Source organism: Ixodes scapularis, unplaced genomic scaffold (assembly GCF_016920785.2).
Source record: "Ixodes scapularis isolate PalLabHiFi unplaced genomic scaffold, ASM1692078v2 PGA_scaffold5__190_contigs__length_132052651, whole genome shotgun sequence".
Classification (NCBI taxonomy): domain Eukaryota; kingdom Metazoa; phylum Arthropoda; class Arachnida; order Ixodida; family Ixodidae; genus Ixodes; species Ixodes scapularis.
In genome coordinates this window covers 52,038,545-52,055,691 of record NW_024609880.1, presented here as the reverse complement: position 1 = coordinate 52,055,691, position 17,147 = coordinate 52,038,545, and the positions used below count along the sequence as shown (strand labels likewise).

Genomic DNA, 17,147 nt, shown 5'->3' with positions numbered 1-17,147 from the left:
ATGCATGAAAAACTAATTCGTGCCTTTGAAACTTGCATGCGCAGAAGGTACGCTCTCCGCAGCAAGGTCACCACAATGGCAGTGACTGTGACGTCAGACCGAGCCACGCAGTGGCAAACTAAGGGCATTGAAGAGGGAGAGAGGTAAAAAGAAAAAAAGTTCGTCACTGAAACCAAACAAAAGTGAGCTTATCGTCCAGGCTAATCGGCCTTTTAAGCAAATTCAAGACGTGTATGAATGCTCTTCGTTTGTAAGCAGTTCAGAGGTACCATGTGGCTTTATTCCTTGAGGCTCTCAGTAGACCCTTTTCAAAAGTGCATCAAGCAACATTGGTGGCTGCCATTATTTGGGCATCGCTTTCGGAGCTAAGAGACTGGTTCCGAGTTTACGCGGAGCGCTGACGCAACACTCGTGTCCAGTACTTTTCAACCCGAGTACACGCTGAACGCTGACGCTCAAGGTGCATGACCAAAAAATGTTGAAGTCAGGTATTCGACGCAGCAGCTACTTGAGGGAGCGCATTTTGAAGAGTGTCTAGTGGTGCGCTGACGTACCGGCGTCATGCGCTCGGCTTAGAGGCGTGCACGAGAACCGCTTGTGCACCGATCCAGAATGACCCCAACTCCTCTTCGGCCATCCACTTGCCAAGTTGCTGGGCGATGTCCTCGGCCAAATCAGCCTTTTCTTCCTCTGTCAGCAAAGGCAAAACGGGACAAACGCTCAGGTGGAAACCTGTGGATTGGAAAAAAACAAAATTGTATTAACACATAATATGTGTTTTGTTAGCTGATTTCTCTAGAGTTCTTAGCGTTTGGCTATAACAACCGGCTCTAACGGCCGTATGTAGCGGGCGGTTCTACTGAAAAACCGACACTGAAAAGGGTCATGCCCCTAGGGAACAATATAAAAAAAAAAACGCCCTTTGGCAGGATTTGAACTCAAAAACGATATTATCTGCCGAGTGCTTCGCTAAATAAGCTAAATATGTTCCGTTTTTTTTTTTAATTTATTGTTGAGTGGTACGAACTTTGCAAAAGCGAGCTTTGCAACCTCGTGTAATGATAAATGACTGATTATACAGAAACAAAAACTTTGAAATACCAAACAAAACACACCATAATAATTGGAAACGATAGAAACGCATTCCTTAGCTGCGCTCGACAGCCTACGTCACTAACTTAATATTCATTCCCTCAACACAACTGCAGAACTGATTAATCCTAAAGTATACAACATCGCGTCCTTGGTTTACGGAGGCACGTGTGGCGTCCTGACTTCTGTAGGGCTTCTCACTGATCTCTATTGTACTAGGCTGGATCGCAGGTCGAGATTCACTCGGTGGCACCACCGGTGGCACCACCGGTGGCCATGGCTTGACAACAAGCAAAACATGCAAGACTATGGGAGAAACACAAAAAAGTAGGAATACTGAAGCTTCTACGCAGTGCTCGATGGCGAGTATTTTATGATGGGCTGCAATCATTAAATCGGGTGTTTGGAAATCCAGTCGGTATTCTTAAAACGTTCAAATGCCGATTTGAAAAATCAAGTGTACGGGAGCACAACCCACTGTGCCAGCATCGCTTGCTTCAGTTGCTAAATAAATGACACATTCAATAGATGAGAGACATGTTCCGAGTTCTAGTTTGTCACAGATGCCCTCACTGCAGTACAAAGCAAAACCTTACACAAAAAGTACTCTGTACAAGCGCTTGAAACGATGCGAATGTCTTTAGTAAACGCCTTCTACCTTATCGTCTGCTAAACTCTGATGACTTCGAGATCACAAAAGATTGCATATTGACTTTCGACAATTCGTGTCTTATTGAACCGCATCACAGCTTACGCCCAACAAAGTCACAACTCTTGATCCTAAACCACGAATCATTTATTTTAGAAACATTGGTTTTAGAACGCTTTTGACATTTGCGCCCAGAATATTAACTGTTGTTCCCCAAAAAGCACGCTAAAAGCTTCATCGTCGAGAAGAGCCAACTAAGGTCAAAAATGACACTTTTCCCAGTTTCTCCGATAGAGTCCCATGCATCAGATTCTGTCAAGCGATGGATATGGCTGCCGGTGGTGCCGCTCGTCCCCAGCAAGACAAGCATCGATCCTCCATCCATACGATAGATATCAGTGGGTCTCACATAGAAAGCTTTGAAAGTCTTGCAGTGAGGGCTTAATTTCCGCCAAATCTAGCGGGAGATGAACGGTCGTTTAGTGGCCATACTTTACGTTGGGAGGGTGCGCGAAAGAACAAAATCTAGGTGAAAAATAAAAAAAAACTCGTTTCTACTGTTTAAGGGTGGCGCTTTCGAAGCGGATTGTTGAAAGCGACTTCTGGGCCGGCTTGCTAGAACAGCGCCTTAGCTGAGACTGGGTGAAAGAAGGCAGTGCAAAGGGTGGGGCGCGTGAGTGTGTTGAGAGGCGGCTTGAGTTCCGCTCAGCTCGTGCAATGTCTTTGACTGTGCATTCGTTTCCCCAGTCTCGGCTAAAACGCTATTTCTAGCACGTCGGCCCAGACGTTTTTGTGCATATAGTACCACTAATACAACCTAGAAGACAAAGGCTGTGGCATCCTACACCAAACGTCACTGTTATGTATGTTGTCTAACAGCCAGCTCTCCCTGGATCCTGTTCTCTCGTGGCGGCCGGCCGTGGATGAAGTGATATTGCCGCGCGCAGGGTCACGGACTTCTAGAACTTTCTCGTTTATTCTTGCTCCGAACATAACTTCTGTCGTTTATCTCTGCTTATGTTGTTCTAGAAAGTGCGTGTTCATTCTCGCCCCGATCACGCGACGCTCGAACCGCTTTCGCCGAATCTTCGAGATAGCGGCGCACTCTAGATAAGAGGCCGCCCGCGACCTTGTCGAGTCAGTCTCGCCCTAGCGCTCGATTCTGCTGACACGCCGACTTCGACGCCCGCGACGCTCTGCTTTCTTCTGTTTCCTTCTTTATTTTTTTTGGCACAAGTTCGCCACATTAAACGTTTATTTCTTTCTGTTTATTTCCTGTTTTTTGTTTGGTCACCACCCGTGACATTTGGTGGAGGTGCGGGGTACCGCATGCCCCTGCCGCGTACCCCTCCGAGGGCCCACAGTGCAAGTCCGACGCCTAGCCCACGAAGAACCGACGAAAGCACTTCCGAGATCCGGTTCAGTCGTCGCACCCAAGGTCTACACCCGGAATTCGGACCTCTACCGCCCAAGACTAAGCAGCCAACGAGGCCAACGATGGACAGCCAGTCGTCCCAGAACCCGTCCACCGCCAGCGTCGTATACCTGCCCGTCGCACCCAAAACTCCGACGCCTTTCCACGGAGACACCCACGAGGACATCGAGGACTGGCTGCAACATTATGAACGTGTGGCCCGACATAACGGGTGGTCAGCTGAGCACTGCTTGCAGAACCTTTACTTCTCGCTGGAAGGTACTGCAAGGTACTGGCTGGAGAACCACGAGGCTTCTTTAACCTCGTGGGAGGTGTGCAAACAAGAGCTAGTGAAGACGTTTACCAGCCAACACCGACGCGAGAGGGCCGAAGACATCCTTCGAACAAGGACCCAAGGTCTGAATGAAAGCGTCACCAGCTTCGTTGAGGATGTTCTTCGCCTGAGCGCCCGCGCCGATCCTCAGGCTACAGAGGAGAAGAAGCTGCGACACCTGATGAGGGGTGTCAAAAGCGAGATATTCGGAGGTCTCATTCGCAATCCTCCGACAACTGTCGACGGGTTCGTCACGGAGGCGACGAATATGGAGCGTGCGCTACTAGCACGCGCCAGACACTACGAGCGGCACCCTGGCGTGACTACTCTGGCGACATCCGGATACGACCTTGGTACCGACCTCCCAGGCATCCGTGACATCATCCGTGAAGTCGTCCGGGAAGAAATCCGCAAGATGCTCCCCGCTACGGATCGCTCGTCCTCCCTGTCGCTCGCCGAGGTCGTCCGAGAGGAAGTCCACCGAGCCTTCCAACCTGAGATTCCGATCAAAACGACGACGCCAGAGGAGCCTACTTTGAGCTACGCCGCCATGGCCCGAAGATCGCCGCAAGCTAACCGCCAGACCACGGCGCCACCCCGACGAGACCCTCCGATGCCACAGTATCCTCGACGCCAGGAAGGACAAGTCCACGACGTTCGCCCGGAGCAACCCTCGTCGAGGAAGACCGACGTGTGGCGAACGGCCGACCGACGCCCGCTCTGCTACCACTGCGGGGAAGCCGACCATGTGTACCGCCGATGCCCATACCGACGACTCGGGCTGCGCGGATTCCACCCAAACGACCCGCGCCCCCGGTGTGGTGAACGCCCTTTGGAGATCGACGAGTACCTGCGACGACCCCAGTCCCCCGAGCCTGCGTCCCGCCGAGAGTTCCGGTCGCCATCGCCACGACGTCCAGCTTCGCCGATGCACCGACCCCGACGTGAAAGCCTGTCGCCCCTCGCTCCTCGCCGGGGAAACTAGGCGCGGCAACCCCTGGAGGTGGAGTTGCCGAAGACGACCGACGTAAAGAGCCTCCAAGAACGCCGGAGCGCTCCCACTCTCCCGACGCCAAGGAGATCGGGCGCACGTCCACCCAGAACAAGCTGCGCCGCGAAAGACCGACGTTTGGAGGACGGCTGATCGACGCCCGCTCTGCTACCACTGCGGGGAAGCCGACCACATCTACCGCAGCTGCCCCTACCGTCGACTTGGGCTGCGCGGTTTTCACCCGAACGACTCACGCCCGAGGTACGGCGAACGCCCTCGCGACATCGAGGAGTACCTCCGACGCTCGCACTCCCCAGTGTCGTCTCTCCGCCGAGAAGCCCGCTCCCCATCGCCACGACGTTCAGCGTCCCCAGTGTCACGACCCCGCCGAGAATGCGTGTCTCCCCTGCGTCGCCGGGAAAACTAAGTGCGGCAACGCCTGGAGGTGGCGTTGCCGAAGACGACCGTAGTAAAGAGCCTCCAAGAACGACGGAGCGCTCCCACTCTCTCGACGCTACGGATCACAACGACGTCCCTGCGTCGGTGTCCAACAACCTAAACGTTATAATCGACGGCCACGACGCATCGGCACTTCTGGACACCGGAGCAGACTACTCAGTCTTGAGTGGGAGGCTCTCTCGCCGCCTTCGAAAAGTCATGACGCCGTGGGAATGAACACGCACTTTCCAGAAAACAAACGCAGGGATAAATGAGTTCAAGGTGATGCCCTTCGGGCTATGCACAGCGCCAGCAACTTTCCAGCGTGTCATGGACACCGTACTGGCAGGGCTGAAGTGGCAGAGTTGTCTCGTCTACCTTGACGACGTCGTAGTATTTTCAGCTGACTTCGACGAGCACTTGAGACGACTCCGAGCTGTTCTTCAAGCCATTCAGACCGCCGGACTCACACTCAAGCCGTCAAAGTGCCGGTTCGCCTATGACGAACTGAAGTTCCTTGGCCACGTGGTTAGTAACGAAGGCGTCCGCCCAGACCCCGAGAAGACTCGCGCCGTCGCGGCATTTCCAGCGCCGACAGATAAGAAGGCCGTACGAAGATTCCTTGGACTTTGTGCCTATTATCGACGCTTCGTTCGGGATTTCGCAAGGATTTCCGCACCACTTACGAATCTCACGAAGGACGCCGAGAAGTTCGAATGGGCCGAGGAGCAACAGCAGGCATTCGACGAACTGAAACGACGACTCCAGACTCCTCCTGTGCTTGGACATTTCGACCAGGATGCGGAAACAGAAATTCACACGGACGCAAGTAACGCGGGACTGGGCGCAGTACTAGTCCAAGTGCAAGAAGGCATCGAGCGAGTCATCGCCTACGCAAGTCGGACATTGTCCAAGGCGGAGAAAAATTACTCCACAACTGAGAAAGAATGCCTTGCGGTCGTCTGGGCAATAACGAAGTTTCGTCCGTACTTGTACGGCAGCCCGTTCCGTGTAGTCACGGACCACCACTCGCTCTGCTGGCTTGCGAAGCTGAAGGACCCGTCAGGACGCCTCGCTCGATGGAGTCTTCGACTACAAGAGTTCAACATGACAGTGGTCTATAAGTCAGGCCGCAAGCACAGCGACGCCGACTGCCTGTCCAGAGCCCCCGTCGAAACCCCTTCCGGCTGCAGCGACGACAATGACGACGAGTGCTTTCAAGGAGCAGTGAACACCGACGATATGGCACGACGTCAACGGGACGATCCTGAGCTGCGCGCATTAATCGAGCACCTGGAAGGGGGCAGGAGTACCGTGCCACGTGTCTTCTCACGAGTACTGCCGACCTTCGCCATCCGACAAGGTGTACTCTACAAAGAGAACTTCGGCAACAACAACACACCTTGGTTGCTGGTAATCCCGAGTGACCTTCGAGAGGAGATCTTCCAAGCCTGCCACGACGACCCGACATCCGGACACCTTGGTTACAGCCGGACACTGGCCCGTATTCGTGAAAAGTATTACTGGCCGAAGCTCCCCAGGACCGTCCACCTATACACACGATCATGCCACGAGTGCCAGCGACGCAAGAGACCGCCGACGAGGCCGGCCGGACTTCTGCAGCCCATTTCTACATCGGGACGATGCGCTTTTAAAGGGGGGGATAATGCCGCGCGCAGGGTCACGGACTTCTAGAACTTTCTCGTTTATTCTTGCTCCGAACATAACTTCTGTCGTTTATCTCTGCTTATGTTGTTCTAGAAAGTGCGTGTTCATTCTCGCCCCGATCACGCGACGCTCGAACCGCTTTCGCCGAATCTTCGAGATAGCGGCGCACTCTAGATAAGAGGCCGCCCGCGACCTTGTCGAGTCAGTCTCGCCCTAGCGCTCGATTCTGCTGACACGCCGACTTCGACGCCCGCGACGCTCTGCTTTCTTCTGTTTCCTTCTTTATTTTTTTTTTGGCACAAGTTCGCCACATTAAACGTTTATTTCTTTCTGTTTATTTCCTGTTTTTTGTTTGGTCACCACCCGTGACAATATGGCGCTCGCTCTCGAACATTCCATCGACGACTGAACAGAAACAGCATCTCATTCTGTGTTCTAGACTATGCTCTAAATAAACATAGTCAGGTACTATCGCGCACAATATGAGCTGAAACAGAGCTTCGGCCTGTTCACGGTACTACCTGCGCCGCCTGTCGCATCGCTCCGCATTCCGTAAACACGGTGCACCCTGAGGCCGAGATCAATTCTCATTTGCGCTCACTGCGCCGCTGCGCTCTTCCGGCCGTCTGCTAGCGAAAATATTGGCCGACAGAACCGCCACCAGCACGGTGTGTGGGAGGTGTAGTTCAATGTTCACGTTTTCAGCTAACATGCATTTCAGCGCATCTCAAGAAAGCGCCGAAGTGGAAAATGCGCTGTCACGCTCGTATCTCCTCGAGGAGCGCAGCCTGACGAAGCTGCCTTGGCCCCCAAAAGGAGCCGATCAAAATATCATCGAACACGTTTGGAGGCGCATCAAAGTAGCCATATCACGGCGTCCCCTCCACAGCGCCACTGCACACAAATTGTGGAAAGCCATGAGAGGTGAATGCGAGTGGCTTCCGGCCGAGCCATCCTTCGTGGCCGCGCTCTATAATTTCTTTCCACACGGGATGAGAGCCGTGGTCGCGGGTCAGGGGAAATCGACGTGGTATTCTTTTGTAAGTTTTACTGCGCCTCAGGACCCCCTGATCCGGACTTCTGCAGATTGGAACAAAGCTTGATGCTACGGTTGCGACACACTGTTTGACGCGGGTACCCCTTTGACGCCGTTAACCAGTGCATAGTTTTGCGTGGTGCCTCCTTGGTCTTCTTGTATAGTGCAGTTGAACTTCCACGCCGACTATTAATCTTTTGTGTCTGACACGAATTCTTTCGATCAAGTTTCAAACTCCTTCTCCTGACAAATATAAGACTGTTTGTCCCACTTTATTAAGACTATAAATTTGTAAATAAAACACTGATGTCTTGTTAGCAACTTGTTTTGTTTGAAACAAACACGTGGGCCCAGTAATAAAGAAAATACATTTTTGAACCTTTTCATACCAACGAAGGTTACATAACCTTCTGAGTAACATGTATGGTAATCGTTTTTTTAAAGAGCTGTGATCAAGGAAAACGAAAAAAAAAAAAAAAAAACTAAATACCTTGGAGCTGGACGAAATTCGTTATACAGATTTTGGCCTATATTTTACGATGTACTACTTTGTGCATGCACTTAATCAAACAGAAACAACCTGCAACATATTTTTATGTGATTTTCAAAAACGATTATGCAGCTGCAATTTAAGATACTGAAATACGTTTTTCTTCACCAGCCAGCGTTTTGTCTACGTGATTCTACGCGATAGAGTAGACTAGAGTAAATCAATTCCAAAAGGGGGACGACAAGTGTAATCTTTTGTTCCCCCCACCACCTTACCACACACATGCCCGCTGTCGCACCCGCCGTCTCGCTCGCAGACGGCCGGAAGAGCGCAGTGACGCAGCGAGCGCAAGTGATAATTTATCTCGGCCTCAGGATGCAGTGTACTAGAATACTTGGGTAGTGTTGGGACTAGGGGTGTCGCGAACCGGCCAAGGTTCGAGTTCGACCAGGTTCGACTTTTTCGAACTTTTAGTGCGAAATTCGACGAACCCTGTATTGAGGTTCGACTCGTGTGCGCATGCGTGACAGTCTGGCCAGTTGGCTTCGGATAGGATGGTAATGGCTAAGGGATGAATTAAGGGCAGTGCTGATTGGTTATTTCAATTAATACAGTACAAAAATTAAGTTATTAACTTCTTCAGTAATTAGAGTTAGTTTCTTTTAATTACAGTTGTTCACAAAACTAAAATAACCCTTTGCATAAAAAAAAAAAATTCTCCAAACCTAGACATGCTTGTGTCAAGGTCTGGCCACACTGTCCAGAAAGTCGAACCGGTCGATCTCACTGATCTCTATGACAATTGCTGGATCGCGTTTGCCCGCTCCGCGAATGCGGTCACTGGCGGCCATCTTTAGGTAGAGTTATATCACCTCTAGCCGATGTAAGCTGCTGCAGCCGCTATCATTCATCCATGGCAGATAGCGTTTTGGCAGGTGGGTTGGCAGGCTGCGGTCAAAATAGCGTGGATGATATTGCGTGCTTGATTAAAATTATTTGACGAAACATGTTTTTGAAACCCGGCGTGAACAGTAGTCCGGTTTTTGAGGACCAGGGAAAATTTCAAGAAATCGCAGCACCGGGAGAAAAGCAGCACAGCACGTATCGAAAGTCGCATCGAAAGAAGCATCGAAAGCAGACGACGGTACGGAGTCTGCTTTTGATGCGAGCTGCGCTGCTTTCCCCCGGTGCTGCGCTTTCGTAGAACTTTTGCCGGGTCCTCAAAGATGAGGCTACCGTTCACGCCGGGTTTCAAGAATCTGCTTCGTCGAACAACTTCAATCAAGCACGAAATGTCACCCACGGTACCGTGTACTAGATCTACAGCTATTGTTATGGCAGCCTGCCGCCATTGCGCTGTCCGCCATATTACTATGATGGCTAGAGATGATATAACTCTACCTAAAGATGGCCGCCAGTGACCGCATTCCGGTCCATAGGAGGAGCTGGTCAAACGCGATCCAGCAAATAGACATAGAGATCAGTGGTCGATCTGGTGAAAAGTTCGAAGGTCCGTCGAAACGGTTCGATCTAGTCGAACCCCGAAAGTTCGACCTAAAAATCCGGTTCGACAAAAGTTCGCGACACCCCTAGTTGGGACCGGAGCGGCTCGGCAACGGGAGCTCGTGAGGGCGCGTGTATTGCCAGTTCGTGGCGGCGCTGTAGTCGAGTTATCCAAAAAAAATCGCGCAGCCCGCCTTTTTTTTTTTTTTTTACTTTGAGCGGTGCACGTGTCGGTACCACGATTTTATAGACGCTTTCAGCGCGCGCCAGATTGAGCCGCCATAGCCGACCTTCTCTCGTCTTACCGAGCGGCCAAGCCACTGAAACGGGCATTGACGGGTCTCCACAAGGGCCTATGCTGGGTAGAAGGACACAGTAACACCTAAAGTGGCAATAACCTGCCCTGCTGTGGTAGTGAAGAAGTGGAGCGAACGGAATAAGAAGGAACAAAAACTGAAGGTCGGTTATGGCGGCGCCCAGGCACAGCTGCCTGAAAGCGTCTATACACTCCGTTTCGCCTTATGTTGTACCGCAGCGAAGGCTAGAAGCGCGAGCTCATAGCGTTGGCAGCTGCCCTTGGTGCACGAGAGCTTGTGCCGCCGAGATGTGCCCTAGCAAGGAGCTCGAGCTTGTAGCCTTTCGTGCGGTACAACACAAGGTGAAACAGATTATAGGGCACATAAAAAAAAATCGGTATTTTCAAATCTTTTTTTTTTTTTTTTAGTTTTTGCGGTAGGCAAAGGGTTAATAAACGGTTAAATGGGCCATGTTGCAATTGCAGCTTTAAAGGGAGCCATTATTAAAGGCCAGCCCAATTTAGAAAGATCGCGAACAAACAACGAGCTTTCAGCGAAAGCAACAAGGCGGTCGTTTTTGTTGTGTTTGTCCGTCCCTTTTCGTTTTCCTCCTCAAGCTTAATTATCTCTACCAACCCGCTCGTTCTGTACTGAGATCTTCATCGCTAAAATTTTGCCTTTCTTCGCTTAATTAAAAAACCGCGCGCTGAAAGCGCGAATGAGGTTGTGCTGATATTGATGCGTAGAAGAATGACACAGTTGTCTCTGTCCCCTCGTCACTACCTCGACAGCGTATCTTCGGTGGACTCGCCGGCGCCACACATCAAGACGACTAAGTCACTATTCTACGTATTATTTTCATAACGCGGTTTCTGAATGAAGCGAAGAAAGGCAAACTTTTACGATAAATTTCGCGAACCTCTTTGCCTTTTTGCGAATTGTCGAAATTGTGTTTGCCTTTAATAATAACTCCTTTTAAAACTGCAACTGCACCATGCCCAATTAAACCATAATTAAACAAGTTAACTAACAGATTTTGGTTAATTATTAAACATTGCAACGGTTATTCACCCATTTATTGTCCACCGAGCCCTACAGGTATAACGAAAGACGGTATCCACATATTTGCCGCATCCTTTTTTTTTTTTTTGTAAATTACGTAAAGTTTTGTAAAGAATAAAACAAAAACACCCTGAATGTCTGCGTGAACCAGATACGCCCCCTGTGGAACCATGGGTCTTTCCCTTCGAATACCCAGCTCAGGCGAGACTTACCTGGTTGTCAGAAATCAGCTGTCTGTTAAATGTATTGTTATGAGCGTGTAGGTTGTGGTCGGTTTGCCTTGCTGCATACCCGACCCGAGGAATAACACGGAGCCAACGGTTTCAACAACAAGAAACTACATTTAATTGGACATGGACAAGACGATTAACATTGCTACCGGCGCTGCCGGAGTCCAAGCAGCGACTCCCCGTGCGCCGCCTCTGATCTGCCTTATCAAGGCGGCGCATCCGATGTGCGCGTGGCTGGCGTGACGTCGCCGCCACGCGGGAAAAGTTCGGCTTGAGCCTCGCAGTCGGGCAACTTGGCTTGGGAGCCGCCAGGGTGCCCACAAGGTTTCAGATGGGGTTACCCTCAAGATGATAATGCGCTGCATATTGTAACCATGTATGCGCTGCAGATTGTAACCATTATTTCAATGCCGTGCCGTAAACAATTACCACTTTTTCCTTGCCTGATCTACGTGTGCTCATGTTTTCTGCTCAAAATAATGCGAAATAGTTGCTTGTTTTCTTTGAATCTGATAAAGCATTACTTGTTCAGCCCACGTTGTCTCAGCTTTTGGACTTAAGCTCAATGTTAAAATGCGTGATAAAAATTGTCACGGCTTCTTAGCCATTTCTTACAAGTGAACGTCGGGTGGTCCTCGGATGGTCGTGGTAGCCATGAAGAAATAAAAGATTCTCACCCCTTTACGACCGTCGCTTGCGTGGTTCGTCACATAAATGAACACAAGAATGAGTGACAAGTGAAGCGAGCTGATTAAGGTCAAGAAAAAGAAGACGGGCAGAAAAGAAGACAAGAAGACAGAGAAGTTAACCTGGGGTATTATAAACATATGAAAACAATCTCGGACTTTAGTATGTGCCGTTTCGTTCCATCATAAAATAAGATAGGAAAAAAAAAAAAAGAAAGAAAAAGAAACTGCTTTTGAGTTTTAAATATCCCTTTCAAATATCTAATGTTCGGCCTTTGCGACCAAGGAAATGAGCATTTCATTTAAAATGCTCACACTCCGACAAACCGAAAGTCGCAGCTATTTCTACGCTGAAACAACTTGCAATCCGCTTCTTTAAAGTCGCAATTGTTTTTATGTAAAGGAAGGGTAATGTAGCTTGTACCGTCCAATACATTGAAGCATCATGTTGCTAACGATCGTGCCGCAGCGTAATTGATGCCGCGGTACGACCGCTCGCAGGTCGTAGCTGTATCAGAAATCCTATGTGCATTCCACCAAAGCCGCACCTAATATTCATATTTTCGCGCGTGCAGCCGCGCATGCGCACACCTTCTGGATAACGCGCCGGTGTCGACACCTGTCGCGATCAATACCGCGCGCTTCAGGCGAGCCCCTCCGGTCCCAACACTACCCAAGTATTCTAGTTCACTGCACTAATACTGCCGCCAGGGAATGCTCCCTATTAATCGGGACGCGGTGCCTATACGGAGTATTCACTAGACGCCATATTTGTGGGTGCTGTTTAAAGCGCATGCTCAGAACGAGCTCTCATCAATAGGCTGCTAAGACCGGCACTCTTGATGGTGCGGAATGCACGTAGCAAAAGAACTGTGGAAGCTCGCCGTCAGCACGCGCTCAGCAATCGCGCACACAACTATGGCCGCCAGTGATTACACCCTATTGATATTTGCGAGACACTCACGGATTAGGTCGTCCAAGACGATATTTTTCCTGCGCTCGACAGTGACCTTGCATGTCGTCGGCTTCAGGTTGGCAGCACTGAGAAGTCCCGAGACGTAGGCCTCGATGTCCCCTTTGTCTTCAAGGTCCACGCTTGCGGGAACCAAACTTTCGCATAGCTGAGGAAGCAACACTGGATCATTATTATATCACGGCCATTTTAATTCAACGTGAAAATCTTCCCGAGTTGGCCAATTGAAATACTGAAATGTATTGTACATGAAACCAACACCGTTTGTCCACAGTTCGTTTGGGCACGGAGCACTGCGCAGATCTACATCTAGAGTTACAGGATTGGTATGTCAGCCAAAGTATGAGCACATCAGCTATCACCTTATAATTTCTATGAAAAATCGTAGAGTAACTTCCGTGCAAATAAAGTTCCGCTTTTCGCCACTCTTTCATTGAAAAAAAAAATATTTCAATCGTCGTTTTTCTTAGGAAAAGATTTCTCGATTTGCTATGATTAATAAAAAAAATCGCATAAGTCAGTATTATTTTAATATCATATTTGTCACGCCTTTTTGTATGCAACAGAATTGGAGGGAATAAGTCTGCTCGTTCAATGGCCCCGGAATCCGCAAACTTGCAATAGCAATAAAAAATGAAAGACGTTTACAATTCCCTGTAATGCAGAATTAGAGCGCAGCTCTTGAAGAAGAGGGGAGGGTACAGAAAGGAGCGTACGCCCCTTCTCCTCCTTCGCTCCCGTCCCTCCCCCTCCCCGCCTTTTCTCCTTCTCCTCACAGTCCTCAAAATATACAGCGCAAAATAACAAAAAAAAAAAAAAAAAAACACGACAGGACAAAGAGGAGAGTAAACAAGACGAGGCGCACTCGCAACTAAAGTTTATTTATGAAAAAAAACACATAATATATAGGCCGTTAGAAACGCCTATTCATCACATCAACCGATAAGACCCCTTGATAAATTCAAACTCTTTCCCTGCGAGGGCAAGGGAGGGTTTACCAACGCATTCGTCTCCCTTTCCCCTAATCTCGAACGCCTCGTGCACTTCTCGGCATATTTTTTTTTTTCTTTATATTTCGCCAGAACCTTTACATCATGCAAAACTGGTGAGCACGGGCAACACTACAATCAACAGCGAGATTACCAGACACGGGCTTGCTCTTATAGCTGCCGCATGTTCCCGTGCACAATCATTGACACATCTACCAGCCTGGCCGATTGGTCCTCTTTGTCCTGTCGTTTTTTTGGCGCTTTATATTCTGAACATGAACCAACTGGCCCAAATTTCCACTTTACTCCTTCTCGTCCTCCCCTTCCCCTCCTACCCTCTCCCTCCCTCCTGACGTCACTCGTGACCCTAGTGACGTCACACGCTACTTCACCTGTGACGTCATTATGGGAACCGTCCCATAATGCAGCCCGCGGTTATGCCCACGGCGACGGCGACGGCGACGCAGCTCAAGCCGAAAACGGGCACCTATAGCTGCGCTCTAATGGTGAATTCCACTCGTAGATCTGGAGCGCTTTCCAAAATCCGCGAAGGAGGCAAAATTCCGCTCCGTGGGACCCGCTCCGAATCGACGAGGGGAAGATAAACTTGCATTTTTGGAGCGACCTCCCCCACACCCCTCCCCACCCCTTCTCCCTCCGCCGTACAAAATGGCCGCTGCTTGAACTTGACCAGTCCACCAACGCCTCAGCCGGCTGATCTTTCCAACGACCAATGACGGCTGTCACTGCTTAGCCGCAGAAGTAACACGCGACACAGACCGGGCGAAATTATACGTACCGCGGCGCCCATGTCACAAATAACGAAGACGTCCGCGTTCGGCAACGTCACATACCTTTCGGCCGCCTCGAAGCGGCGGGGCACGGACAGCGATATTGACAGCGTGGAGTTCAGATTTGTAGTACGACTTTAATAAACACAGAGGTAACAAACCATCACTTGCGCGGTCGTTGCCTACCCACTTCTTGCTTTATTTCACGAGAAAACGCCGACGGAATGCAGTGTAAAAAGGTAAACAATTACTCACTGGCTGCAGAATGAATAGGCCTAACCTTGCGTCTGCCTCCGGCTTTTCTGTCGTTCTTTTTCTCGTTCTTCCTCTCACGATCACAGACGTCAGCGCTTACGATTTGCCACGCTCCACATTCCCGACTTTTTATCCCTGATCTACGCGAGGTAGAAGCGTTCGAGCCGTCACAATCCAGAGTAAACAACCGACGCACTCGAACAGATCCAACTCCACGACCCGACCGGCCCGCCGATCTCTCCTCTCCAACCTCGCCGCGCATGCGCACCGCCGATTTAGACGGAAGTCACGTGGGCCGCTCTGTCAGCTTCCGGACAGATCCGCGAAATCCCGCAGAGCAAGTTCGGCGGAGTTTGGGGCGCTCCGTGGAGCGGGCGCTGCCAGAGATCTACGAGCAGAAGATGATCAACTTGAGCCAGATCTGCGAGCGGAATATGCGCGCTCCAAATGGAGCGCTTTTGGAGCGCTCGAGATCTGCGAGAGGAATTCACCATAAGAAACGTCTAGAGGATGATTTGTGTTTTTTAAGACACAAACTGATTCGTTCGTGCTTCTGTCATCGCTTGTACTATAGTCATGGCAGTTTAAGACCGCGCTCGTACTCTCAATACATCATACGAAAGACAGTATGTATAGACACCGCCTGAGACGCATTTCTTTCTTTTATGACGCTCCTGATAGGTATGGGTCTCACAAAGACTCTCGTTAGTCATGTTCGAAGCAAACATACGTATAATTCCTAACATGCTCGAGTCGTGTCCCGGATCCGCAGATAACAGCGTCACCATGTTTGCGGTGAATGCTGTGTCTTTTTGCGTGACGTTCGAGCGGCGAGGCTGCAGCATTGGCCAATGAGAACACAGTATATGAATCACGAAGGAACAAGCGTGAACATAACCAGCCACGCCATTAATTTCTCCCTCTTGCGATTACCGCTTGAAGCGCAATTAGCGTAAAGCGCGTGACCACAAGCTCAAACCCACCAGCACATTCAAAAAAAGAAATCTAGCTACACAGAATCAAGGTACGAACTCACATCAGCGTGCTTTGTCCAGCGTTCCATCTTGCCAATCGCTCTCAGTATTTGCATCCCAGTCGAGCGCGAGCAGAACAGCAAGAGGCATTCTCCGCCGGGTCGCATGAGCCGGGCGATGTTCTTGAACGCCTTCTCCTGGTCCTTCACAAAATGCAGGGTAAAGAACGAGTAGACGCGGTCGAACTGCCCGTACCGCTCCACGATGCCGGACACGTCCCCGGCAGCGTCCAGGACGTCGTAGCAAATGTTCGGATGGGCGAAGTGCTTGCTCGCGTAGTTGATCATGTCGTGCGACGAGTCCACGGCGACGATCCTTCGACACGGAAGGCAGCGAGGGAGCAGTCCGTTTCGAGTGAAGTCTCCGGTGCCGCAACCCAAGTCGAGGACCTGTCTGTGGTCTCCGATGGTCTCGGCCTTGAACGACGACTGGAGTTCCTCCAGCGCTTTGTTGTTGTAGAGCCACTGAAGGTCGTTATCGTTGACGTAGAGCACCGGGTTGATGGTTCGGTTGATGATCCTGTCCGTTGGTGGAGCTAGTCCCGCGTCGCATATGATTTGGTTCATGGTGACAAAGTTTGCTGTGCCTTCAATAAAAATATTTCTTCAAGAGTTCTGAAAAAAAAGAAAAAAAAAAACTACTGTTTACATGGTCTCCACCACCGAGCTGGTGACGTGAAGGAAGCATTCTCCCTTTTAGTTTAGTTTAATCAAGTGGTTCACAGAAGCACTCGGCCTATATAATACCCGTGCCACACGGGCGACTCAAATGCCATTTGCAACGCATGACATTTGAACGATCGGCAAATCAGCTCGCAATCTGTGGCGCGTGGAATGCGCTACGCCCGGAGTGTCGCGTGCTGATTGGCCGTCCGCTCAAATATCATTCGTTGTAAATGGCATTCGAGTTGCCTGTGTGGCACGGGTATTAGATTGAGATATTTTAGATGGCAATCAAGTGAAATTTAACCTTTTTTACCAATGCATTTTCATTCTACAGTTAATTTCATAGTAAAAACGATGATCTTATTGACACCTCTCTCGCTAATATTTTGCTATAGTGTGCGTCTTAAAACATTTTTGCTTTTAAAATCGGCCTAAATATTTCGAAATATTAAAGGTATTTTTTTAGTTCGTGGTCTATATATTTTTAATAAAAATTAACAAATCAACAAATGTGCTACCGGATAAGACAGTTTGCTGTACTAACCCGTATC

General features: G+C 49.9%; 1 protein-coding gene across 1 annotated transcript; it reads right to left on the bottom strand.

Annotated features, from left to right (window-relative positions):
• Positions 1-559: 559 nt before the first annotated feature.
• LOC115315803 (juvenile hormone acid O-methyltransferase) lies at positions 560-16,497 on the bottom strand. Its single transcript, XM_029975113.4, has 3 exons — positions 15,934-16,497; positions 12,854-13,010; positions 560-732 (listed from the first exon to the last, which is right to left on the bottom strand). Exons 1-3 carry the CDS (start codon positions 16,495-16,497, stop codon positions 560-562), a joined length of 894 nt encoding a protein of 297 aa, XP_029830973.3.
• Between the last annotated feature and the right edge of the window lie 650 nt (positions 16,498-17,147).